This window comes from Natator depressus, chromosome 25 (assembly GCF_965152275.1).
Source record: "Natator depressus isolate rNatDep1 chromosome 25, rNatDep2.hap1, whole genome shotgun sequence".
In the NCBI taxonomy this organism is placed as follows: Eukaryota; Metazoa; Chordata; order Testudines; family Cheloniidae; genus Natator; species Natator depressus.
In genome coordinates this window covers 2,660,936-2,686,357 of record NC_134258.1, presented here as the reverse complement: position 1 = coordinate 2,686,357, position 25,422 = coordinate 2,660,936, and the positions used below count along the sequence as shown (strand labels likewise).

Here is a 25,422-nt window from a genome sequence, read left to right as displayed (position 1 = left end):
TCAGTGTCCAGCTCTGAAAGCAGCGCAGAAGTGAGGGTGACAATCCCACAACCCCCCACAACAGCTTTTCAACCCCCCTCACCCCCTTTTGGGCAGCGCCAGTGGCTCCATGGAGCCGGGCCCATGCTCAGAAGGGCGCCAGGCCTGCTCTGCTTGCACTGCACCCCGACCGAGACCCCGCCAGCCCGCTGGCTCCCCACACTCGTCACTTGCTCCTCTTGGCCGGCCAGCCAATGGCTCCACTCCACCCCCTGGCCCCACCCGCCGGCTCCTCTCCGCCCCTGGCCATACCCCAGTGCACCTCCAGCTCCCAGCAGTCTCTGCTTCCCACCACCTGTGGGGCCCCACCCATCTCCCCGGAGCTGAGACACCTGGGACTGGTGCAGAATCCTGAGCAGTCTAGGCCAGTTGGGGGGGCAGTGAGAGTGCGGGGCTTGACTGGGCCCTTCCAGGCAAGTGGGTCCTGAGGGGGCCCGGCTGGGACAGGCCCTGGCCTGGCTGATTGCGCCACTCCCGAGTGGCCGGAGCAATTCCCGGCCCTGGGACCGGCCCTGGCTGTGCAGCCGGCTCAGCCCGGCAGACAGTCACCTCCCAACAGGGCCGGTGAGGGCGGATGGGAGGCAGGGCATGGGGAGTGGGTCTCTTGGGGGTCTGGGAGGATGCTGGGCTGTGAGGGGGCAGGGAAGATGTGTATGTTGGGGCACTAGGGAGTGGGGGTTCTGTGTGGGGTGATGGGCAGTTGTGGTGGGGCTGTGGACAGAGGGGGCTCTGGACAGGGGTGGTGTTGTGCAGGGTGCTGTGCATTTTGGGGGGGGAACCTGGAGGGGGGCCCTGGGCATAGTGGGTCTGGGGGGGGTGTGTCTCTGGCCATACGAAGTTGGGGGGGGGGTTGCAGAGGTGCTGACTTTCTGATTTCCCCAGGGGCAACAGGCCCTGCTCCACTCCACCCTTTCCCCTGAGACCCCACCCCAGCCCCACCTCTTCCCACCCCATTTCATACCCTCCTCTGAGCGCCCCCACCCTTGCTCTGCCTCTTCTTGCCCCTGTTCCTCCCCCTCCCCTCCAGCACTTCCTGCCTGCCGCTGAACAGCTGATCATTGCCCCATTGCCCTTGGCTGGCCCCTCGCTCTGGGGACCGACCTCCCCGCACCATGTTCCATTACCCCATGGGGGCCCACAAATATGTTTGGCACCGGGCCCACAAAAGGTTAATCTGGCCCTGCTTTTGGGTTGGGACCCTCAGGGTTACAACATGTGAAACTGACTAATTTTAAAACCCTCTGGCTGTGAAATTGACCAAAATGGACCATGAATTTCATAGGGCCCTAATTATATACTGTATAAATGCTTTTCTGCCTAACGCTGATATCAGTTTGCTAACTCAGTTGTTCACCTGATTGGATTGCTGACCACAGTGTCTGCCTGATTGAACTGCGGACCCAGGTGTCTACCTGGTGCGGTTGCTGGCTCAGCTTTTCACCAAGCTGGTCTCTTTCCTTGCCAGACAAGCCCACAACTTTTCCCATGTCCCAGCACCTACAATACGCATTTTACAGGTCGCATTCGACCCACGCGGAAGGGAGGCGACCGCCTGAGGTGTCGCCCACGTGTTCTGGTCTGTCTTGAACTGCACTCAAAGGAAGCAGCAGCTCCCAGCCAGTGACGAGCCCGGGTGCAGCCCAGGCAGCAAATGGGTCGAGCGTAAGGAGAGGGAAGCCGGTTCTGACTTGGCCTTCAGGGCAGGCTCACAGTGAGTTAAGCCATGCAAGGGAAGCAGCTGAAGGGGATTTATGGTGCATCCCCGGTTCTGGCCCCCTGCCCTGTGTAGCCCACACCCCCGTTGCCTGCTCCTGGTGCAACATGAACCTTGCATGGGTGGAGCCCCCACCAAATCAGGCCTCACATAAATAGGTGCTTTTGCCCTTTGCTCGAGCCAGAGCCACTTGTGCTTTTGGATTCAGAGCGCCAGGGTTCAGCCCCCGCAGGCCTGAGTGTCACTGCATGGGTTCCTCCGCATGTATCCTTGTTCTAAGAATGCAGCCTGCACCGTTCTGTCCCAAGAGCCTCCCCAGTTGGTGCTCTGGTTGTATCACTTGGATCTGCGTCCCTGAGAAAGCAGCGTCTCTGCTGCCCTCGCTCCACCAGTGACTCCTGAGCAGCGTCCAGCACCAAAGGAAGCAAAACCTCTGCGGGAATCCAGAGCAGACCTGGCCCAAGGACATATCCTGCAATGGGCTGGAGACGAGCTCTGGAAGATTCAGCTCCTTAGGGCAATGGCATTGGAGAGGAGCCGAGAGCATTCTGGGAATGTCTCGTAATGCAGTGTGGGCACGGCCGTCTCCCTGTGACGTCTGGATGCAGCCCTGGCATTTTGAACGGAGACCTCAGCCAATAATGTGAGTGAAACAAACTAGTTCCCCCCCTGCTGCTACATGAGGTGCCCCCACTCTGAGGTTGTGACTGGTCACATAACCTGTCAGTCTAATCCAGCAGACAGAGGGCTGTGCATCATCCCAAGGGCATAACATAAGAACAGGGTCACACCAATGGTCCATCTAGGCCAGTAGCCTGTCACTGACAGTGCCCAGTGCCAGATGCTTGGGTGTTCCATCCCCTTTCATCCAGTCCCAGGGGCTGGCAGTCAGAGGTTTAGGGACACCCAGAGTATGGGGTCACATCCCTGGCCATCTTGCCTCTTAGCCATTGATGGGCCTATTCTCTGTGAATGTATCTAAATCTTTTCTGACTCTGTTTATACTTTTGGCCTTCATAACGTCTCATGGCAATGAGGTCCACAGATTGACTGTGCATTGTGTGAAGAAATGCTTCCTTATGTTTGTTTTAAACCTGCTGCCTATTAATTTCATTGGGTGACCCCTAGTTCTTGTGTTATGAGAAGGGGTAAATAACACTTCCCTATTCACTTTCTCCCGCGCACGCAAAAAATGATACTACATCGGAGCCAGGCCAAAATATCATTTACGGGCAACTTTTGACATTGTTTGCCCGCCATCTATCAACACAGCCAGATTCTACTAGCTGGCAGGGGGAGAAAAGGAAAGGAGGTTAAATTTCCTTTTTCTAAGTATTTAAAAATGACATTTATAAAATAACATGGTGTAAAACTATTATCACAAATTGCAAATTAAAACTTTTTAAATGTGTAAGCATTTTACTCGCTTGGGTGCATTTGCCTCATGGCGCACAAATTTGAACTCTGCTTCAAAAATTTGCACAGAAGAAATTTTTTGCACACGCGGTCTGTCAAAAATTAGAGGGAACATTGGTGGGCATACCATAGATTTATATAGAGTCATTATGATATTTTCTGTCTTATTTCCTAATGGTTCCTAACATTCTGTTAGTTTTTTTTGCTTGCTGATGCACATTGAGTGGATGTTTTCAGAGAACTATCCATGATGACTTCAAGATCTTTCTTGAGTGGTAACAGCTAATTCAAACCCCATCATTTACACTGCCCCTCTCCTCCAATAGCTAGATTTCACGGGGGAGGTCTGATTTCATGGTCCGTGCTGTGTTTTTCACAGTCATGAATTTTATCGGGTCCTATTTATGAATATGTTGAATAGTACTAGTTCCAGTACAGATCCTTGGGGGACCCTGCTGTTTACTGCTTTCCATTCTGAAAACTATTTATTCCTACCCTTTGTTTTCTATCTTTTAACCAGTTACCGATCCATGAGAGGACCTTCCCTTTTATCCCATGACAGCTTACTTTGCTTAAGAGCCTTTGGTGAGCGACCTTGTCAAAGGCTTTCTGAAAGTCCAAGTGCACTATGTTCACTGGATCCCCCTTGTCCACATGTTTGTTGACCCCATCAAAGAATTCTAGTAGATTGGTGAGGCATGATTTCCCTTTACAAAAGCCGTCTTGATTCTTCCCCAACATATCAGATTCATCTATGTGTCTGATAATTCTGTTCTTTATTATAGTGTCAATCAATTTGCCCGGTACTGAAGTTAGGCCAGTAATTGCCAAGATAATCTGCGGAGCCTTTTTAAAAAATTGGTGTTACATTGGCTACCTTCCAGTCCTCTGGTCTAGAGGCTGATTTAAGGTGATATGTTACATACCACAGTTAGTAGTTCTGCAATTTCACATTTGAGTTCCTTTAGAGCTCTTGAGTGATACCATCTGGTCCAGGTGATTTATCACTGTTTAATTTATCAATTTGCTCCAAAACCTCCTCTGTCAACACTTCAATCTGGGACAGTTCCTCAGACTTGTCACCTAAAAAGTATGTCTCAGGTGTAAGAATCTCCCTTCATCCTCTGCAGTGAACACCAATGGAAATAATTCATTTACCTTCTCCACTCCAGCCTTGTTTTCCTTGAGTGCTCCTTTAGCACCTTGATTAGGGACATGAAAACGTTTTGCAAAGATTTTGGAACAACTATCAAGAAGCTGCAGCAGTACCAGAGCCACAGAGCCCTTAATGCGGACGGACCGAGCTTCACACTGCCAGGGGTGTGCCCAGCTAGAGGAGCACAGGACATTTCTACTACAGGATATTCAGTGCAGAGGCTTGGGGCTCTCTGGCTGCCTGCTGCAGACAGGCAGCACCAAGAGACCAGCCCATGGGAAGGGCAGGGGCTGTAAACAGGTCAACATTCATTAGTTTTGCAGGTTTTAGTTAAAATGTTGTAAAAGGCAGGAAATTGCAGCTGGTATTTCAAATATTATTTTCATTGTTTTTATGGCAGAACTATTCAAGGGCCCCAGCGGTACTAGGTGGACGCATGGTCTGAGCCACTCAGTCAGGCCTATGTACTCTAGGGCCAGTGACTTCCTTCCACCCTTTTCTGAAGCTGGGTGTCCCTGTGCTATGGAGTGGAGCATTTCCTTCCCCAACCATGTTCTCTTTAACTATAACCCGCAGCTCGACTATGCGTCCAACCGATTCCTGCATAACTCGGCAGCAGCGAGAGCAGGCCCCCGCTGGGCACCAGGGCTAGGTGTTGCAGAAAAGCCAGGCAGGGATCTCCAGGACCAACCCACCAGAGTTTTAAGGTACATATTTAATGCAGAATTTCTTGATTGGTTAAATTGCCTAAGAACTCACACTTCATGAAGAAAAGGATCAGAATGCTCCTCAGATAAACTCTCAGCAAGACACGGTGGCTTGATCATCGGCTTAGCTGGATAATTGCCTCCGCCTCTTGTATTGTGTCAGTCCCATCCCTCATTGTGTCCCAAAGCTAGCTCCTCCAGTCCCTCTCTGCTACCCTGAAGACAAGATCCATGCACAGAGGGCTGTGTTGTTTTCCCAGCAGACAGGGGCTATTGGGACATATTACACAGAGCTGTATTCTACAGATCCTCTCCCCCGTCGTCCTCTCTCTAACTCTAGTAACTCAGCTAAGGGCTCCTATTGGCTTTTATCATTTCATGTCGAACCGTTCAGTGCCTCTTTCCAGGTTCCAAATTTAAGCTGCCTCCGCTTCCTGGAGTTTACACTCTAACCCTCCATTTTCTCTTCCTACTCTGTGGCAGCCCCGCTCTGTAAATGCTCTAGCCCAGCTTAGAGGGATGTTTACTGTTAATTTAACATTACCAGGCTGCACTTTGCCGTTAATGCAGAGTCCTGGGCCTGGCTCTCGCCTACACTAGGAAATTAGGCTGATATAACTAGGTCTAAGGGGTCTGAAAAATTCACAGCCCTGAGTGGCAGAGTTAAACCAACCTAACTGCCAGCGCGAAGGAGAATTCTCCTGTCAATCTGGCTACTGCCTCTCGGGGAGGTGGAGCACCTTCAGTGACAGGAGAACCCCGCCCATCGGTGCAGGTAACGTCTTCACGAGATCACTACAGCCGCACTGCTGCAGTGTTTCAAGTGTAGACAAGTCCTCTGTCACTTATTGGGAGAGTAGCTAGTGAGCCCCAGCAGCGATCAGGACCCCAGGGTGCTAGGCACTGTACACACCCATACCCAAGGCAGTCCCTGCCCTCAGAGATTTCCCTTCTAAGATGAGACACAGCAGATGTCTGTAAGACAGAGGCGGGAAACACAGGCTAACAGTGAAATGATTGATTATGAGATGCCCTGGTCACAGCGCCCCAGCCGCTGGCGTGGTCCATAGGCACCATGGCAGAGTAGAGCTTTAAGGAGAGATCTGAATCTAGTGTAGTTGGGAGAAAAGCTAATATTCTCGGGGGCGTTAACAGGAATGTCATATGTAAGACGCAGGAGGTATTTGTACAGCTGTACTCGGCCCTGGTGAGGCCTCAGCCGGAGTACTGTGTCCAGTTCTGGATGCCTCATGTTAGAAGAGATGTGAACAAATTGAAGAGAGTTCAGAGGAGAGCAAGAAAAATGATAAAAGGTTTAGGAAACCTGAACTATGAGAAAAGGTTACAAAACTGGGCATGTTTAGTCTTGAGAAAAGACTACTGAAGGACAACTTGGTAACAGTTTTCAAATACGTTAAGGGCTGTTTTGATGGCAGGCAGTCATTCTTTCACGTCCTCTGATGGTAGGACAAGAAGTAAGGGGCTTAATCGCAGCAAGGGAGATTTCGGTGAGATATTAGGAAAAACTCTCAGGGCAGTTAAGCTCCGGAGTCTGCTTCCCAGGGAGCTTGTGGAATCCCTGTTACCGGAGGTTTTTGAAAGCAGGTTGGACAAACACCTGCCAGGGATGGTCTAGGGTTACTTGGTCCTGCCTCGGGGCTAGATTTGAAGACCTCTCGAGCTCCCTTCCCAGCATGACATTTCTCTGATTCGATGAAGGCAACTGGCTCGTGACTGTAGGGATTTTTACACTTGTAAAGGGGTAGCACAGGAAAAAGCACAAAGGTGGATGTAGGGAAACAAAGCACAGAGTGACTGCCTGTGTGAACGCCCTGTTGTCCCCCCCAGTATTAAAGAGAACGAACGGAACAAAATGCAGCCAGGGAATTGCTTCAGCATTTGATTCATCTGGAGAATTCTGAGATGTTTTACTGACATTTTCTTCCCAGTAAGAAAACGCACGGTCATCTCCTAGCTGCCTGGGCTGGTTTGCCCTGAGCCAGAGCAGGGCCCCTTGCCCTGCACAGGACCATGGGCACGTCTACATGGCAAAGAGACACCAGCTGACTTGGGCTGCAGGACTCTTTCACTCTGTGTCGACTGCCCAGTTTGGGCTGTAGCTCAGGCTCTAGGACCCTGCGGGGTGGGAGGGTCCTAGAGCTTGAGCCGGGCAGTCTACACAGTGATGAAACAGCCCTGTATGCAGAGCTCCGCGAGCCCACGTCACCTCATGTCTGGTTGCTGTATGGACATACCCCCCCTGAACAGTCATTGTCCAGGACCAAATGCTTTAGTCCTGCTGTTGATTCAAGGGAGGGCGTAGAGCAGCATGCCGGTGGCAGCTCAAGGCTTTGGCCTTGATCTTCAGAGCCCAAGACAGTTTCAGTCCCAAAGTGCTGAGAGCACCCAGCCTCCTGAGGCCTGATAATGGCCCCGGCCACCCTGCAGAGCTGCTGCCTCCCAGCAGCCTAGTGAAGCCCACGTTAGAGCACAGCCAGGATGGGCCTGTGGTGTTTCTGAGGTAAGGGGCTTACTTGGGGGTTGTCTGGTTTTATTTTGGGAACTACTTGCCTAGAGACGAGCACACTGCAAGACATGGGAGAGCAAGAATGCGCAGGCAGCCGCTCAGTAGGGGAGAGCGGGAGCCTGGCTCCCATGGGAAGGTGCTTCTCCGAGTGGCTTTAAACAACCCCCAGAAAGACTGCAGAACAGGAGCTTGTGAGCCCACAAGAGCAGCATCCAGTGTGCACCAGCGTTGGCCTGTGAGGCAGGAGGTTTCCCTCAATTAACACAGAAGCCCAGTACTCAGGACAAATGGGTTCCCTTCGCAGCCTCCCTGTGTTACGCTGGCTGAGGCACTGAGTTATGGTGATGGAGTTAGGGTCCAGCCTTCTGTGCAAGCTCCCGGCAGGCAGCCATAGGCTTGCTCTCCACCCATGCTGGTTACGCCAAGGGAGAGGCTCATGGGTCAAGCCGAGCAAGGAACGTGCAACATTTCTCAAGGGAATTCAGTCTTTTTCCAACAGCCAAATCCCCAGGCAGACAGTACTCACCTCAGGCAGCTGTCTAATCCAGGGCTGGGTAGTTTTAATTCTCTAGATTGGTTACAGACTACGCCAGGTCCTCAGGTTTGGTATTGTAAATTCAAGCCGTGATTGGCTGACTAAAGCATGTGCTATGTGTCACTGGAAGAGCACAGCACCATGTCCAGAACAAACACTCAGGTATGCTGTTGTCACATGGCAATGAGGGCAAATCCTCTGCTTTGCAGGTGATTAAAACCCAGGCCCAGTGCAGAGCAGATTACTGATCACCCTCCAACAAGGAAGTGGGGGAAGCTGATTCTGATTTTGGGGGGGCTCAGGCCCAGAATTTGTGCATGAACCAGGCAATCAGACTTCTCTGAGCTGTTCTCACAGCTGTGCCAGTGCTAAAAGATAACGTCCGCCTCACCTCTGCTCTCCCAGCAGTGACTAAAGCAGCGTTTGCACGCAGGGCCCAGCCCCGTGGCCAAGATGCGAGCGAGTTCCCATCAGTTTGCTGATGAAGGTGATCTTTCACAGCAACACCTTCTTCCTCAAACACTGAACAAGACCTAAGCCCACCATCTGTCTTCTCACTGCTGGAGCTGGTCAGACAGAGGGACTCACCTGGCCCATTACTGTGTTCTGGAGTATGAAATTTATTTTGTTCAGATATTAGGCACCGATACATAAATTCAAGACAATTTAAAAAAACTCAAATGACTCCACTGGTAAGAGCACGGGGGTGGAACCGGCTGGACTGAGAGCACATCCATGGCCAGTAAAGCACACACATTTCCCCGGTCCTGGGAGCGGGAGACTCCGGTATGGCAGAGTTGTGCAAGATAATGGGTGCTGTTGAACTTGCCGCATACATCAGACTGTCTGTAACAGCTGCTACAGGAATGATAATGACGCCTGGGCTAGACATTTGATTCCATTTAGATTCACCAAAAGAACTGCTCTGGATGCTCACCGGGGAGGGAGGGGGGAGAGGAGGAGGAACAGGCAGAATGATTTTCTTTAATTACAAAGCAAAAAAACAGCTCTTCTGCTTTGTGCGCGTGGAGAATCAGAAAAACCCAGACTCAACATTCCTTTGAATCCCCTATTGGGTAAGTTATCCTCTACCCAAATAAGTCACACCCTTACAACAATCTTCAATCTTTATTGAAGGAGGCAGCAGAAGAATCTATGAACACGAGAACGTCTCAGCTAAACCTCCATTTACCCAGCACCAGTTTGGATTCTGTGCCAGTAAACCTCCTCCAAGCTCTGCAGTCACCACACAGGTCCCAGTGAGAGGCCAGGTGTTCACCTCCACCTGCGGCAGGAGATTGTACCCTTCAATTTATATAGAGTAGGTAAGTGAATCATACCCTCTGCACTCAGTCTTAGCAATAAATAACTGGGTGTGGTGGTGGGGGTGCTATGTCCCAAGTTGGTTTTGCACCTTATTTGCTCTCTCTGTTGCATCTACAGCAGATAATGCCAACTGCTTGTGTCCATTTCTCTTGTCCCTGGTCAGTATTCTACAGCTCTGCCCCTTTCTCAGTCACCACTGGCACTCTGCCCAGGCAAGTACAGCTCATGTGACTACCCCTGGATCTGGGGAGATTCAAACACAAAGACTCTCTAAGCAGTGAGTCCCACCTGCATCAGAAGAGAACTGTGTGTAACACCACTGGGAGCATGCCTCACTGCTACAGCCAAGTCTGCAAACCTGCCTGGCCCTGTGTTGATATGGCCCCGCACGACTCTGCGGAAGGTGCATGTGTGGAGGCATGGTTGCATTTGGTTTGGTAAAGTGCATGACACTGTATCAACAGAAGGCTTATTGGTGCAACCTAGTAAGAGAGCAGCTGACACTGGCATGTCCTGAAAGAACTTTGAGAGCCTTTCAGGGACCTGGGGAGGCTACCTTTGGGTTACTATAGATGCTGACATTGCAAACAATACACGTCATTTTGCTACTGCCCAGTACGCACCTGGGTCCATGTCAGGAAGCACGAGGGAACATGGGGAGGAAAGAGGCCAGCCTCCTCCAGTTAAGATTTAAAAAGGAACCAACAGCAGCTGCTAGTGTCTTAAATCAGTCACATTTAAATCTACTGCACATTCTTACAGTGTAAAGCTAGCGCCGTGCCCAGGGCAGCCATGTCGGTCCCAGGCAGGTCACATCAGGGACTGGTGAAGTGATGGCACACCCAATAGCTGCCTCTTCTGAAAAGGAACCAACACAGACTGTTCCCCACAGCTCCCTCCTTATACTGTAGGTTGGCACAAGTTCAGACATGGCACTGGTGCAAGTGAGAGGTATAGGAAGCTCTTGGATGGCATTCTTAGAGGATCTGCTCAGTGCTTGAAGCAGAAATGTCCAATAACCTCCAGGCAGCATACGGGTTGAGTTCATCCTGGTCTCTGCAGAGCGCCCACACATACAGCATCCGCAGAACTTTGTCCTGAAACAAAAATTCACTTGTTAGAATTGAAACTACACACTGCAGAGAACAGCACCGCTGTGGGCTACAAGTCACTCCCCTCCCCCTCTCACAGAGAACACGGCACCACTGCTGGGCTACGAGTTTCTTCCCCCTGCCCACACACAGAGAACACAGCACTGCTGTGGGCTACGAATCACCCAACCCCTCACAGAGAACACGGCACCACTGCTGGGCTACAAATTCCTCCCCTCACCCCACAGAGAACACAGCACCGCTGCCAGGCTAGGAGTCCCCCCCTACACACACAGAACAACATTGCTGCTATATAAGTCCTACACTCATTTTGTTTTTATCTTTTTTCTTTTTTTTATATCTGCTTTAGTTAAGGTTACCAAAATGCCATATATCATAAGCTCACTTTCTCTTGTGCAGTGTTTCAAAAACTTAACCATTTGGGCTGAATTTTCCCTACTTACTTTTGCCCCAAAGGGTTATGATGCTTGAAAATTTGGGCCAGGTAGCCATTTGAGTTATATGGCAACAAGAACACACACACATTTTCCTGTTCTGACAACCAGTTTAACACAGATAACCGAGGAGCAGCTGAACTCTTCATGGAATCTCCTGCAGTTATTACCTCTTATTTCATAAAGCCGAGAGTATTTGAATATGGACTTGTGTGCATGCGAACACCTAAGTACACAATCGCCAAGACCCTTGGGCTGGCTGGCGCCCATTTGGAAGCACGTTTGCCCTGCTCTTCTGTCATTTTTAGCCTTTTATCTTTTCCCCACGTCTCCCTTGCCCTTCCTTCTCTCTTTAGTAACTGAGGAAATACAATACAAAAACCTCTTAATAAAACTTTAACCTGCACGATGAAAAGTCACAAAACTGCAGGAAATGCAACCATTACATTTCCATCCAGGTCAAAGCCCTGCACCCATGTAGTACTCACTCTAGTCCTGTTATCCTGGGTCAATTCGTATACAGTAGAACTGCAGAGTTATGAACACCTCGGGAATGGAGGTTGTTTGTAACTCTGAAGCACTCATAATTCTGAAGAAAACGTTATGGTTCTTTCAAAAGTTTACGATCGAACATTGACTTAATACAGCTTTGAAACTTTACTATGCAGAAGAAAAATGCTGCTTCCCTTTTATTTTGTTTGCAGTTTACACTTAACTCCGTACTATACTGTATTTTGGGGGGGTTTTTTAGTCTCTGCTGATGCCTGATTGCATACTTCCGGTTCCAAATGAGGTGTGTGGTTGACTGGTCAGTTTGTAACTCTGGTGTTCATGACTCTGAGGTTCTACTGTAGTATTTTCCTGAAGAAATCTATGCTGTTAAGTGTATAAACATGTAAGATGGGTAATGGGGCTGAGTTAATTGCCACGGAAACCTTAATTTGCATTTTCTACCTATTTGTGACGGTCAAACTCCATTTCATTACATTCTGTAATGAAAGAGGCAAACCAAGAAAGGAGAAAATTGGCACCAAAGCTGTGATCTGGAAAGGTTTAGGCTCCTGAAAAATAGGTTATTTTCTTGGAAGTGTGGCAGACAACTACAGGGATTTTGTGACATCAAGACACAGGGAAGATGGCTTTCTTACTGGGGAATGAGACATCACGGAACAAAGAAAACAACCTGTTACCTGCACTGTGGGAGTTCTGGGTGACTGATTTTACATTTTTATTAATAGAGCTACATCCTAAACTTGGATATGCAGTGGATGTTGCTGCATATATTCAAAGAAACAGGGACTGCAAACATCTGTGGACTCCCAGAAGTGGATTTCTAAACTGTAGTTATGCATTTAAGATTAAAATGTGTCCCTTATTCCCATGGGATGCTGTGACAGACATAGCATCCTGTACCACAACCTCTCAGGATTAATTTTAAAGAGGATTCCTTGGACCTTTCAAAAATGCTTTGCTGGATGGTTAAAGGCCTATTTCCCCAGATCAACTGTGCAAAACTCTACAGGCATCTGTCCCCTGCTCTCTTTTTAAAGTGGTGTATTTGCTAGAGCAACTAGCATAATCATTTCATATCTTCTCAGACCTCCTACGCATCCCACTGAGGGTGAGTCTGCAGCGCTGCAGTGGGTGAGTGCAAACAGGCAATGCTGCAGCAGGAACCAGCACGTGATTTCTATTTAGCGAGTTTACAACGCGAGGCTCCCTGTTACCTAGGAGGTCATTTGCTCTTGACTCCAAGGCGCTGCAGGAGAAGCGCAAGAGTAAAACTGAATCATGGCTCCCAGCCAGCCTGCAGCTGACACTGGATTAAAACTAAAGTTTCATTTCCTTTACAGCATTTTAATGCATCTCCCTGATGTATTGCTGTTCTCAAGGAACCAGACAGAAAACGGGCTTTGATATCCGCTTTAATAATTATCCCATCCATACCCATCTTTTACCAATGGGCTAATTTAATGTGAGAAATCACTAAACAGACCTCTCTTCTCCCTGCAGTTAATATGACAGGCTGCAAATCAGGCCAGATGGGCCCATCATTAAAATTAGTCCTTTTTTCTGTAAACCTACAGTCTGGGCTCAGAAGAATGGCTGAGAAAAGCCATTATTTATTAAACACGTATTAATTTTAATGGAAGGCTCCTGGAAACTGCCAACTCCAGGCTCCTTGCAGCGTCACCTATTCCACATCATTAAACTACTTAAACATTGCCCAGGCACAGCGAGAGCCGTCTGGAGAGCCTGCCACTCAGCCCCCAGGGATTTTCAGAAAATTTCACAAGCTCTTAAACCCATGTGTCATTAACTCCCAAAACGAGCCTGACAGAACATATCCGCAGGACGGTGCTTAAGTGAATGACAGTGACACTTTCTAGAGTTTACATGGACAAATGAAACCACCGCAAGAAGTGATTCACACACAGATTCCAGGACAGGGCATGGTCAGTCAGGCATCCCCAGAGTAGCTTTCAGAGGTCCCAACGCAGGACTGTGCCATGTGCAGTGTCTAGCATGAGGCGAGGAGAACAGTTTACCTGGTTTGAGCCAGAACCTTAGTACAATTACAGTGGATCCAGAACCTAAACTCCCTGGGTTTGAGATTATTCTCCACCCCTCTTGCAATTTATTGATTTTCATTTCTCCCATTTCAATTCCATTTTGCTAATTTCTGCCCAAGTGTCTAGTACTTCTGGGCTCCTCACACCCAGAGGTCCCTCTCGTCAAGGATGGAGAAAGGCAAGAAAGCATGCATCCAAAACATAAAAATAAACAAATTAAATATAAAAACAGGGAACAGCCCAACTTGGAAATGAAAGTCCTGGTGTGCCCTGATTTGTCGTTCCCCCTCCTCGGTGCCTCAGTTTCCCACATCTTAAAAATGAGGATAATGATACTGACATCCTTTGCAAAGCGCTTCGAGACCAAATGGTGAGAGCTAGATATTACTTACAGCTACAGTATAGAGCTCCCACCACAGGTAGCTGAGAGCATGTGTGTGGCGCAGCAGTCAGAACAACCACCACAATACTGCTGCTCCCTTTTCATCTCTCCCTCCTCCCAGGTGCTCACAGCGCCTCCTAGCCAGGCACCATTCTCCTACTTAAGCAATGGGCTTTCACTGCTCCTTTCAGATGGCCCTACAGGGCCCCAACCAGCTGCCATTATTCATAGTTACTTTTTCCTTATGGTTTCTCTCTCATGAAGGGTCACATGAAACTCCCCTACCAGACACTTCCACGCAGTCCAGAAACATCACAAATAGCTGATCCAAGACAACCCAGGTGCACTCAAAAGACAAGTGCATGAAGAACAGACCAAGCGTATGAAGTTCTGGTATCTATGTAAAGCAGCCACATTAAGAAATGATTAGCTGATTAACTGAGGCATGTTGCGTAAGGCTGACCCTAACGTGGGATGGGGGTGGAGGGAGGTTACTGTTTTTACTTTTATCCCTGTTGTTTTTTCCAGAAGGTTTTTAACATGTGAAATTATTATTATTATTTTTTTTTGCTCAGAAAGGTCCTACATTTGAGCCATGAAGTGACAGAATGTATGTGACGGTAAAGTGAGATTGATTGTTCAAACCCCACAGCAAGATGACAGTCCCAAGTAGGGAAATCTGTAAAGGTAGCAGCCGCTGTTCCTCTCTGCGCTGAATCCTGGACAGATAGTAACAGCTCTGCTTATTTCCAATTTGGCTTGAGCCACTGCTGGAACTTTCCACCCACTAAATTCCCTTTGTCTAGCAGGTCTGTCATTAGACTTTAAAGTAATGGAATCAAGCTGCAAGCTGTGAGTGATGCTGTGTAATCCTCCAGGCGGTGTGCTGACCATGGAACTCATCTCCCCAGGTTTCACAACCTTCTCTAACCCCTAATCCCACCCTTTGCTTCTCCCAACTGCTGCCCAGGATCCCTTGTCATTTCAAATGCACCAGCACAACGATCTCAGGCAGTGTACCTGCCACCCCCTGCATCTGACAAGGACAGAGCTCTGTGTGGCTGAGCCAGGCCAGGCACAGGAAGGGAACAGGTGTGCCCAGGGGCAGGGACCCACTGTGCTAGATGCATCTGGATGCTCTGCCATTTCATGATATGGTTCCATGATTTCACCTGGGACTGAAGTGTAATTTATTGGACCCAATCACCATTTCCCACTATAAAGACTCAAATCCCATTAGCTGTACACCAGCTCACTACACCTTCCACATTCTGAGCACTTTTTAAGATGGCTGCTAAGGTTCCTACCATCAGATATCTTGTTTTTCCAAGTACTCCCCTCCAGTTTTTTCTGTTGGTGGATTTTTTTTTAAATCAATTGCTCCATTTTCTAGATCTCTGTTAACAGCAGTGAAAGCATCTGAGTTCTGGGACACACAAGAAGTTTGGACATGCTTACAGGGCAAAGTTTTCATGTGTGCTTTGAGTGCAGGACCTTGTTACTTCACACTGGTGATTTGGAGACCCACTGTGAAGCACTAAAATTCATCTATTAGTAGATGATCATCCTAAGGAAAGCCCAGTTCTCCATCACAAAATGTACTTGTTCATTTATTTGACAAGCTTAGTTTTAATTAGTGATGTTTTAGCAAACATATTGAAGTAATAAGGGTTCCATAATGTCAGACCTCTTGCTAGAGCACTATTTCATCTCTGCTCAGAAGCGGAGAGGGCATGCGTTTGTGGGGGTGAATTACGGAGAGTATGGATTAGTTAAATGCACATTAGCCAGGCTCCATGGCAGATGTGTGTGTTACACAGTGATGATGGGATTAAAAGTGAATGTACACAATCTCACTAGAACTGACCGCAAAGCACTTCATTTTTCACACACAGTACAGGGCATCTGTGATAAATGAAAGGTGTGGGGGGGAAGGGTAGCTTCCTTTTATGGACCCAGTTAGCTATAAAATCCCTCTTAGTAGCTCTTCTCTACTTGCTTTACCTGTAAAGGGCTAAAAAGTATCACTGCAACGCATAGGTAAAAGGAAGTAAGTGGGCACCTGACCAAAAGAGCCAATGGGAAGGCTAGAACTTTTTAAAATTGAAACAAGACTCCCCTTTTGTCTGTCTGTGGTTGTTCTCAGAGAGAAGCAGAGACAGGACTGAAACTATGCTGTAAAAAGCTTGGGGCCAGGTATGAAAAATCATCGGTATCATACCTGGAAACTACTCATTTGAAATCCCAGATATGTAAGAAGATCAGGAAATGTCTCGGAAGACGCGATCAGGTTTCTCTCTTTTATTTCTTTATGGCTTGGGGACGCCTCTGTGCTAACCCCAGGTGCTTTTGTTTTGCTTGTAACCTTTAAGCTGGACCTTAGGAACTATTCTTGATGCTTAATCCTTGTATTTGCTCTTTTTAAATCTAGCAATAGCCTGAGTTTCCAGATGTATTTTCTTTCTTTGTTTTAATACAATTTACCTTTTTTAAGAACAGAATTGGATGTGTGTGTCCTAAGAGGTTTGTGCAGGTTGTTTAGCTGGTGGCAACAGCTGATTTCCGTGGGGGTGGGGGGGGGCGCTTAAGGGTAGCCCAGAGGAAGGAATTCCCAAGGGTGCCTTCCTGGGTTCTCAAAGGGGTTTTTGCTCTTGGGTGATGGCAGCATCTACCCATCCAAGGTCAGAGAAAAGCTGTAACCTTAGGAGTTTAATACAAGCCTGGAGTGGCCAGTATTAACTGTTAGAATCCTTGCAGGCCCCCACCTTCTGCACTCAAAGTGCCAGAGTGGGGAATCAGCCTTGACAGTGTCACTTACCGGATCTCCTTCTACCACCTCTCCTTTCTGATTTTTAATCACCATAACAAGTTGAACCTGGAAAGTGATAATTAATACGGGTCCCTGCTCCATCAGCTTCCCCATAGCAAGCTGTAACAAAAGAAAAATTTTCTGTTAGAAAGTGGAGATGTCTTTCTGCATGTTAACATCAGGAGAATTTAAGATGGCCGCTATGACTTGCACAGTAAATCACTAGCCTGTAATCCCTTTCAAGGCTGATTCTGGCTACTATGCTGAATTATACCAGTTGTGCTAGTGCAATTGCTTGAGTCAACTGTACTAACACATTGTTGCAAAATGTTTCCTCTTTATAACCATGTTTTTAAATATTTATACTACCACTTTTGGGGAAAACGGTCCCTTTTGGGCAGAAATTTTCCATTCTTATTTGCCTGAGGGCTGAATTTTTTGGAAAATGTGAACAAAATCTATTCAGCTATTTCTGAGTTATGAGAGGATGTTAAAAAATAGCAGTATACTTTTTCCAGGGAAATAACTCAAATCCAACTCCAGCTTTGACACTTCTCACCTAGTAAGTAAATATCCCATAACGAGGTAAGTCCCAATGCACTGGGTAAAGGAACTTTTAAGTGGAATAGAAGCCATGAAGGCCTATGCCTCCCCCCCCCACTTTTTCTGTCCTCTTTATTCCACTGACATCTCTTACCTCTCTAAAAACCTAGGAAATGAAATGCAAAAGACAATGCAAAATTAAATGCTCCCCTCTGGCAGGAATATATTTTGATATAGGGTCAATTGTTCAAATGTGCTTAAGTGACTTAGGAGCTACTGAAAATTTTCCCATGGTCTTTAAATTCTTGATTGTATTACCTCAGAAGTAGTGTGTCTTTAAGATAGTAGAAAAAGTCACAGATTGCTTTTAAGCAGTAGTATTTGATCATTTAATTAAAGATTGCATTATAACGCACACAAAGGACAGAGCTAAGATGCATGTTCAAATGACTATGGCAACATTTCCTGGATTTGAGCACTTTTTTTTTTAATAAGTTAAGTAAGTTGCTGGAAGCCATTTCCCACCTGCATGTGGCATAGAGGGCCGGCAAGTTACTCATTGTACATGTCCTTCCCCTTAAAACAGCCACTGACTGACTTCACCCAGGCAAGAGGGCAGAGAACTCTGCCACAGCCCCACCTGTCATTCTCTATGGAGTAACAGAGTTAGAAAAGGAGAGTCTCTCACTCGGCCAAGACTAAGCTCAGCACTTCACCTGCCTGGCAAGTGAAGCTTTCCTAGTTGCACTTGAGCCAAAGAGTATGTCTACACTAGAAAGGTAAGTCAACCTATATTAGGTCAACTTACAGCCACCACAGGAATTCTGCCAGTGGGGTACATCCACACGACCTTCCTTGGGTCAGTGGTGCACGTCCTTACCAGGAGCGCTTCCACTGACCTAAGAGGGGCAGTGTGGGGAGCAGATAGCCTGGTGTCAGCTCCCTGCCAGGAGTCCAGCTGCCCCACAGGCTCCCAGGCTCCCAGCAGGCCGCCCAGGGCTTCTCACCTCTCCATTCCCCGCTGGGAGTGGGGGGAACCCATCTGGTGCTTCTCGCCCCTGGAGAGCAAGCCCAGCTCTCCAGTGGAGCGGGGGCATAGCTGGGCTCTAGCTGCCCAGCTTTCTTGTCAATTTCATGGCAGGTGACAAGACAGACAACAGCCGATGTAAGTAACCTACATAAGCCTTACACCTCTCGTGGAGGTGGAGTTAGGATGTCGGTGTAGTAGGACACTTATACCGGCGGGAGGTTTCAGAGGAGCAGCCGTGTTAGTCTGTATTCGCAAAAAGAACAGGAGGACTTGTGGCACCTTAGAGACGAACCAATTTATTTGAGCAAAAGCTTTCGTGAGCTACAGCCCACTTCATTGGTTGCATCCGATGAAGTGAGCTGTAGCTCACGAAAGCTTATGCTCAAATAAATTGGTTAGTCTCTAAGGTGCCACAAGTCCTCCTTTTCTTTTTACCGGAGGGAGGGAGGCTGTAGTGTAGACCAGCCCTAAGTTTCTAGCCCAGAAATAAATCATATAGGCACCTACCTTCCAGCTCAGCCAGGGAACCAGAATACCCAATGACAAACATTCAGCTCTGAGCACTTTTATCCCACGTGTCTAAAGCCAGACTTTACGGCCATGTGCCAGTTCAGGAATTCAACTGGACAGCCATTTTCTGCTAATGCAGATGGTGATGGATATCTTTTCTGCCTTAACATAAGCCGCAGTGTGTGCACTGAATTTCATTATATCTGTGTCTGTAACATCTACATTTTAATAATAATTCTGTATTAGTATAGCTTTTTGCATTTAATTTTTAGTGTTTTTAGCAGAAAGAAAACTGTCTCCAGTCAGTTTGTTACATTACATGCTTCTAAGCCAACATTTTGAAACGTGTTCCTAAAGTTGCACATCTAAATCCATATTAAGGCACTTAAACAAAAGGCCCTCATTTGAGAGGTGCTAAGCACCAAAAAATCCCACTGAAGACAAAGGAAGCTGTGGGTGCTCAGCATCTTTGAAAATTAGAATGTCTGTCTAGGTACTGTACCTCAAATATGTATTTAAATGTCTATGTTTGAAAGTGTTGGTCTTAAGTTTCACTCTTCTCACATGTACATGGGAATTGCATATTCAAATACAGGTGGAACATTACTTCACTATGCAGGTATAAAACGCTATCTGGAGAATCATATTGCACACACAACAGTTCAGTTTTGGAAGTGACATGCTGTACAGTTTGCTATTTTCATTCTCAATGTTCTTTCCCAACCGTAGCAAAGATGCCATTCTGACTGAAAACACTGTACATGCCAACATAGAACTTTGCCAACAAAATAGTCTGTTTTCAAAGTATAAAAAAAGTATCAGAAGAATGTCTGACAATACCTTTTTGCTCAAAGGTCGCAGGAGAATTTTATTAAATATCCCCTTGCCCATTCACCTTTGGGCTAAGAACAAACAAAGACGACCCCAGGGTAATATTTCAAGGAAGTTGTAAATGGCTGAAAACAGGAGAATAACAAAGTGCCTCTTCAGCCAGAACTCCAGTCCTGCTACCGTGACACTGTGCTATTTAGCAATGGAAGGGGGAGAAAAAAAAATCTAAACTTCCCACCCAGGAGTTATTATTCAGCACACTGAAGTCATGTCTCTTGGACACAGACTTAATACTGGACATTCCTAAATTAAGTGAGATGTTTAGAATAAAGTGATGTTTATTACTTCAATAAAGTTTATTTGATTAGACTGCATTGTTATTTATTGCTGGAGATAATCAAGGGAATTGCAGCTGTAATGGGCAGATTCCTGCTCGGTTGGCATTCATATTTAATTCCTCATGCTACAGAAAGGGCAGGAAAGGTTTCCTGTTATTTCCGAGGAGTTGGTGTAAGGGACGGGGACAGTCCGGTATCCCAGGCGGCCCTCAGATTACTATGGCAATATGGCCCTTGGAAGGAGAGGGAGGGGAACAGTTTTTATAAGAATTGCCATTGCTCATCAATGATGGTGCCCCAACGACCAATGCGGTTATGGGAGTGGTGGTGGTGATGATAATATTTTGTTCACAGAAAATATGCTCATCTGAAATCAAGTTAGAGTAACCCGAACATTCTTTCAAAGCACAACTGGGGTTTAAACCAATCTGCCATGTAGTACTAAGGCATCAGTTTCCCGCTGCTAGGATTACAACCAATGGCATTATGAGTACTAGCAAAAGAAACACCATGAGCTTCATTTCTTCCTGTTTTGAAAAGGAATGTGAGGCACTGGCAGTTTGTGTAACATTGAGGCATTCTGAGGGCCGATAGTTTCCCACATGCAGCTCTGCCAATGAACTTCAACTGTCCCCCCTGCTATTCCAGTCCTAGAATCCCACACAGCTAAAAGCCCAGGAGCTTCAAGCCTTAGCCTAGCTCCCTGTGCCGCTCCCATCATAGCCCTCTCAAGAGGTTACTGGCTATCACAAACTGCGCAGCAGTTTAATGGTTCAGGAAACAGGAGGAAACTACCAAGTTTCTTCCACCAGCTGGCCTCCATTGCTAGGGAAACTGACTTGCCTGAAGAGTCTTGGATACATCTGTGGTATTTTGATATGCTAAACAAATTGAGGGCTAAGTTTCTCCCAGTAAGGTATGTTCTCCAGTCCTCAAATCATTTGTGTTTTTTTTCCTGTACCCTCTCCAATTTTTAACATCCTTTTAAAAACATGGACACTAAAACTGGACGCAATATTCCAGCATTGGTCTCATAATGCCAAAATGGTTACTGACTGTAACTGTGGTCCTTCGAGATGTAATACAGGTGTGTATTCCACTTGGGTGTGCGCTGGAAAATTCTGCCTAACAGTACCCGTAGGGGGGTGGTGTTTGCGCCTCCTGGCTGTATCCCCTCTCCTGACTATATGAGGCAGCACCACCCCAACGTCCCTCAGTTCCTTTGCACCCAATGTCAGGAGCACAGACTCCAGTGCAGAGTGGATGGAGGGTGGGTTATGGAACACACATCTACATCACATCTTGAAGAACCTGTTACAGTAAGTAACCATTTCTTCCTCTTTGAGGAGATGCAGACGTGTATTCCACTTAGGTGACTCACAAGCAGTACCTGCAGGAAGCAGGGCCCAGAGTCTGCTTCAGTGGTTTTCAAACTTTTTGTATCGGTAACCCCTTTCACACAGCAAGCCTCTGAATGTGACCCTCCTTATACATTAAAAATGTGGGGAGGGTAATTTAATGGCGGTTGGGAGCTGTCAGCCCCACGGAGGTGATAGCTCATGACCCCCATGTAACCGCCTTGCGACCCCGAGGGGTCATGACTCCCAGTTTGAGAACCCCTGGTCTACTTAAACAAGGACTGCAGGACTGCTCCTCCAAAGTTCGCATCTGCTCTGGATGCCACAGTAATGGCATAATGGATGGAAAACATATGTGCAGATGACCAAGTGGCAGCCCTGCAAATATCCAGTACTGAAAGGTCACTTAAAATATCTTTGAGGGGGCATAGCTCATGCTATTTCATATGCAGTCTTGATACAGGAAGTTATCCACCAGGAGATCTGCGAAGAGACTGCTTGTCCCTTCATCTGGTCTGCAAACGACACAGACAAGGCTAATCACAAAAGGGTTTAGTCCTGTCCAGGCAAAAGGCACCCGACATCCAGTGAATGAATATGCTGCTCCTCCACGGCTGAATGCAGCTTCGGACAGAACGGCAGATACAGTTTCACCTGAACCAGGCAGCGTAACACCACTTTAGATAAAAGCTTCAGGAGCGGCCACACGGTCACCTTATCTTTAGAGAATCGTGTGTAAGGAGGCTCTCTGCCATTTAAACCAGCAACTCTCACACCTTGCAGATGTTAGGGCCACCAGGAATGTAGTTTTTGACACAAAAGAGGAAAAGATAATGATGGAAGAGGCTCAAAACCAAGGTCCCATCAGAGCCATTAAGACTGTACTGAGATCCCACAAAGGAACTTGTTCTTTCACTGGCAGGTGGCGATGAAGGACTCCGTTCAAGAACCTTGCTATCACGGCATTTGAAAATATCAGCCTCCCCTGAATGGGCAGATGAAATGCCAAAATTGCAGCCAGGTGGCCTTTCAATCAACTGAGTGCAAGAGCTGAAGCCTGAAGATGCAACAAGTACTCCAAGATGTCCTGCATCCCTGTCAACCTCGGATGAACCCTGTGAGCAGATGACCACACCAAGAACGTTTCCATTTGGCCGAACAGGCCAATTTAGTAGAGCGTTTCCTACTGTTAAGTAACACTTGTTGAACAGCCTCTGTGTATTTTTCCTCCTCATTTAACCATGGAGCAGCCATGCAGTGAGATGCAGAGCGCTGGGTGCAGAATACGAGATCTGACTGTGCTGCTGGGTCAGTAGGTGGGGATGAAGTGGGAGAGACATGGAATGCTGAATTGATAATGCCAGGTCAGAAAACCAACCCTGCCTCGGCCATGCTGGAGCAATGAGGATGACCTTGGCATGGTCCAACTTGAGTTTGATGATTACCTGCTGGATGATTGGAATCAGAGGGAAAGCATACAAGATTGTGGATTCCCAACTTAGGTGAAGGGCATTGGCCAGAGAGCCCGGACTAAGGCCCTGCTGAAAGCAAAAGAGAGACATTTCTTCTTGTCTCTCGTAGTGAACAGATTTATCATCGGAATGCTCCAAACTGTAAAGATGGACTGAAGTCCACTGGACTTCAGAGACCACTCGTGACTCGGAGAAATTGCTACTGAGGTGATCTGTGAATTGATTCCAGGCTGCAGGTAAGTGATCAGCCACAGTAGTAATGTTCTCTCTGATGCAAAACTGCCAAGTCCAATTGCTACCTGACACAGCACTTTAAAGTGTGTTCCTCCTTTTCTGTTCACATATGTCACAGTGGGATTGTCCATAATAACGTGAACCATTGAGCCCGATTCAATATCAGAAGGCGACATGCCTTGTAAATGGCTCAAAGTTCCAGAATGTTGATATGAAACGTAGCTTCCTGTTCTGACCATAGACTCTGAACTCTCAGTGACCACAAATGCACTCCCCAGCCTAGCAAGGAGGCGTCGGTGGAAATGGTCCTGGTGAGCAGTGACTGAGCAAAGGGAATGCGCTGGCACACAGTGATGGATAGTCCAAAGCAATGAAAGGAGTCTAGGGATCAGCGGAGGGCGCAGGACCAATCTGTCCACAGAGTGCTGGGTTGGATGAGAAATTGTCCTCGGCCACATTTGGAGAGGCAAAGATGGAACCTAGCAAATTGGGCCACCTGCATGCAAGCAGCCATGTGATCCAACAGCCTTAGGCACATTTGAGCTGCAGGCTCAGAGTGCAGCTCCAGACAGAGGATGAACTGCCTGAAAACAGTCTGAAGGCAGAAGCGCTATCAAACTTGTAGAATCTATTAAGGCCCCAACGAACTTGATTCTTTGATTCAACGCTGACTTGCATCTGTTGAGAATGAGACCCATGTGATCGACTAAGCGTAGTATGAAGTCTGTGTGAGAAAGAACTTCTTCCCTGGACTTGACCCTCAGTAACCAATTGTTTAGATATGAGTTTAGATATAAGGATATGAGTTCCCTTCTTCCTAAGTTACGCTGTCACTACAACCACACAGGGAACAGAGGACAGACCAAAGGGAGTACAGAATATTAATAATGTCAGTGCACCATGACAAACAGGAGAAACCATATGCGGCTCAGAAGAATTGCCACATGAAAATAAGCGTCCTGAAGGTTCAGAACAGCAAACCAGTTGTTCGGATGTAATGCAGGAAGGGTGGTTTATAGGGTGACCATCAGGAATCTCACATATCTGATATATTTTGTTGAGGTTGCAAAGACTGAGAATCAGGCTCACCCCTCTTCTGGATCTGGGAACCAGAAAATACCGGGAATAAAACCCTTGGTCCCAGCACTGCATAGGGACCTCCTCAACACAGCTCCCAACACTATTAGAGACTGAACCTGTTCGAGGAGCAATGTCTTGTGATGGGGTCCCCACAGAGGACAGGGTAGGAGAATAGGGAGGGGAGATGGAAAGGAACTGGATGGCGACCCAATCTGATGGTGCTTAGGAACCAGCTGTTGGTAGTTATTGAGCCCCAAATATCGTGAAAAGGAGCCAGCCTGTCCCTGAATGTGGAGGACAGGGCTACAGAGGTCATGACTGGATTGCTGCCCTGGACAAACAAGACAAAACAGGCACTTGGTAAACACTGTGGGAGGATAAGTCAACTGGCTGAACCCAGGACCCGAAGGCCTCTGCCTTTCGGATCTATGACTCTTTCTGGGGTAATCTCACAGCCTCAGGGTAGAGAAGGATTGCCCAAAGGAGCACTGCAAGTGCTACTGTTGCTGCTGCTGACAGCTGTCAAAATGATGTGTCCGCACTGCTGGAGTATACACCCCAAGAGAGCATCGAGTAGCCTTGAGTCTTCAAACAAGTGCAAGGTTTCATCAGTCTTATGCAAAAAAAAAAAAAAAAAAAGCACTTGACCACTGATGGGTACGTCCTCTATAGTCTGTTGCACATCAGAAGCAATGCCTGAATGCCCTTCTCATGGTTACCGCTCAGGCCATAACTCTGGCCAACGTATCTGCCATGTCCTCAGCCGATTGCATGGATGTCTTGGCCACCAAACAGGCCTCGATTATTGATGCTCAAAATTCCTCCCTAAAGGCTTCAGGTAACTGGTCTACAAATTTAGACATGACTGTCAAATTAATAAAATTGTACTTGGACAGCAGTGCCTGCTGGTTCACAATACACATTTGCAGGGAAGAGGAAGTGCAGATTTTCCAATCCATTAAGTCCACCCTCTTGGACTCCCTGTCCTTGGATGCAGACTTACATCTGCCCTGCTGGGCCCTATCATTCCCGACAGTCACAACCAGGGAATCAGGGACTGGGAGAGAATAGAAGCTTTCAAAATCCTGCACACGTACAAAATAGCGTTTCTCTGAATACCGTGCACCAGGCAGCACAGAAGCCAAAGTACTCCAAAGAACCTTTGCGGGCTCTAGGAGTGCATCGTGAATACAGAGGCCTACCCTCCCCGGGGCAGATGGCTAGAGGATATCTAGTAGTTTGTGAGTATTCTCGTGCAGGAACTCTGACTGTACCGGGGAGCAGTTTGAAGGACAT

At 47.4% G+C, this 25,422-nt stretch overlaps 1 protein-coding gene across 1 annotated transcript in view; it reads right to left on the bottom strand.

Moving 5' to 3' along the window:
* Positions 1-9,650: 9,650 nt before the first annotated feature.
* The window catches only part of TIMM44 (translocase of inner mitochondrial membrane 44), a 66,455-nt gene continuing 50,683 nt past the window's right edge, over positions 9,651-25,422 (bottom strand). The window contains exons 12-13 of the mRNA XM_074939601.1: positions 16,740-16,850; positions 9,651-10,517 (exon numbers count right to left, since the gene is read on the bottom strand). Coding sequence (XP_074795702.1) covers positions 10,398-10,517; positions 16,740-16,850 — 231 coding nt within the window. The 3' untranslated portion in view covers positions 9,651-10,397. The remainder of the gene's footprint in view (positions 10,518-16,739; positions 16,851-25,422) is intronic.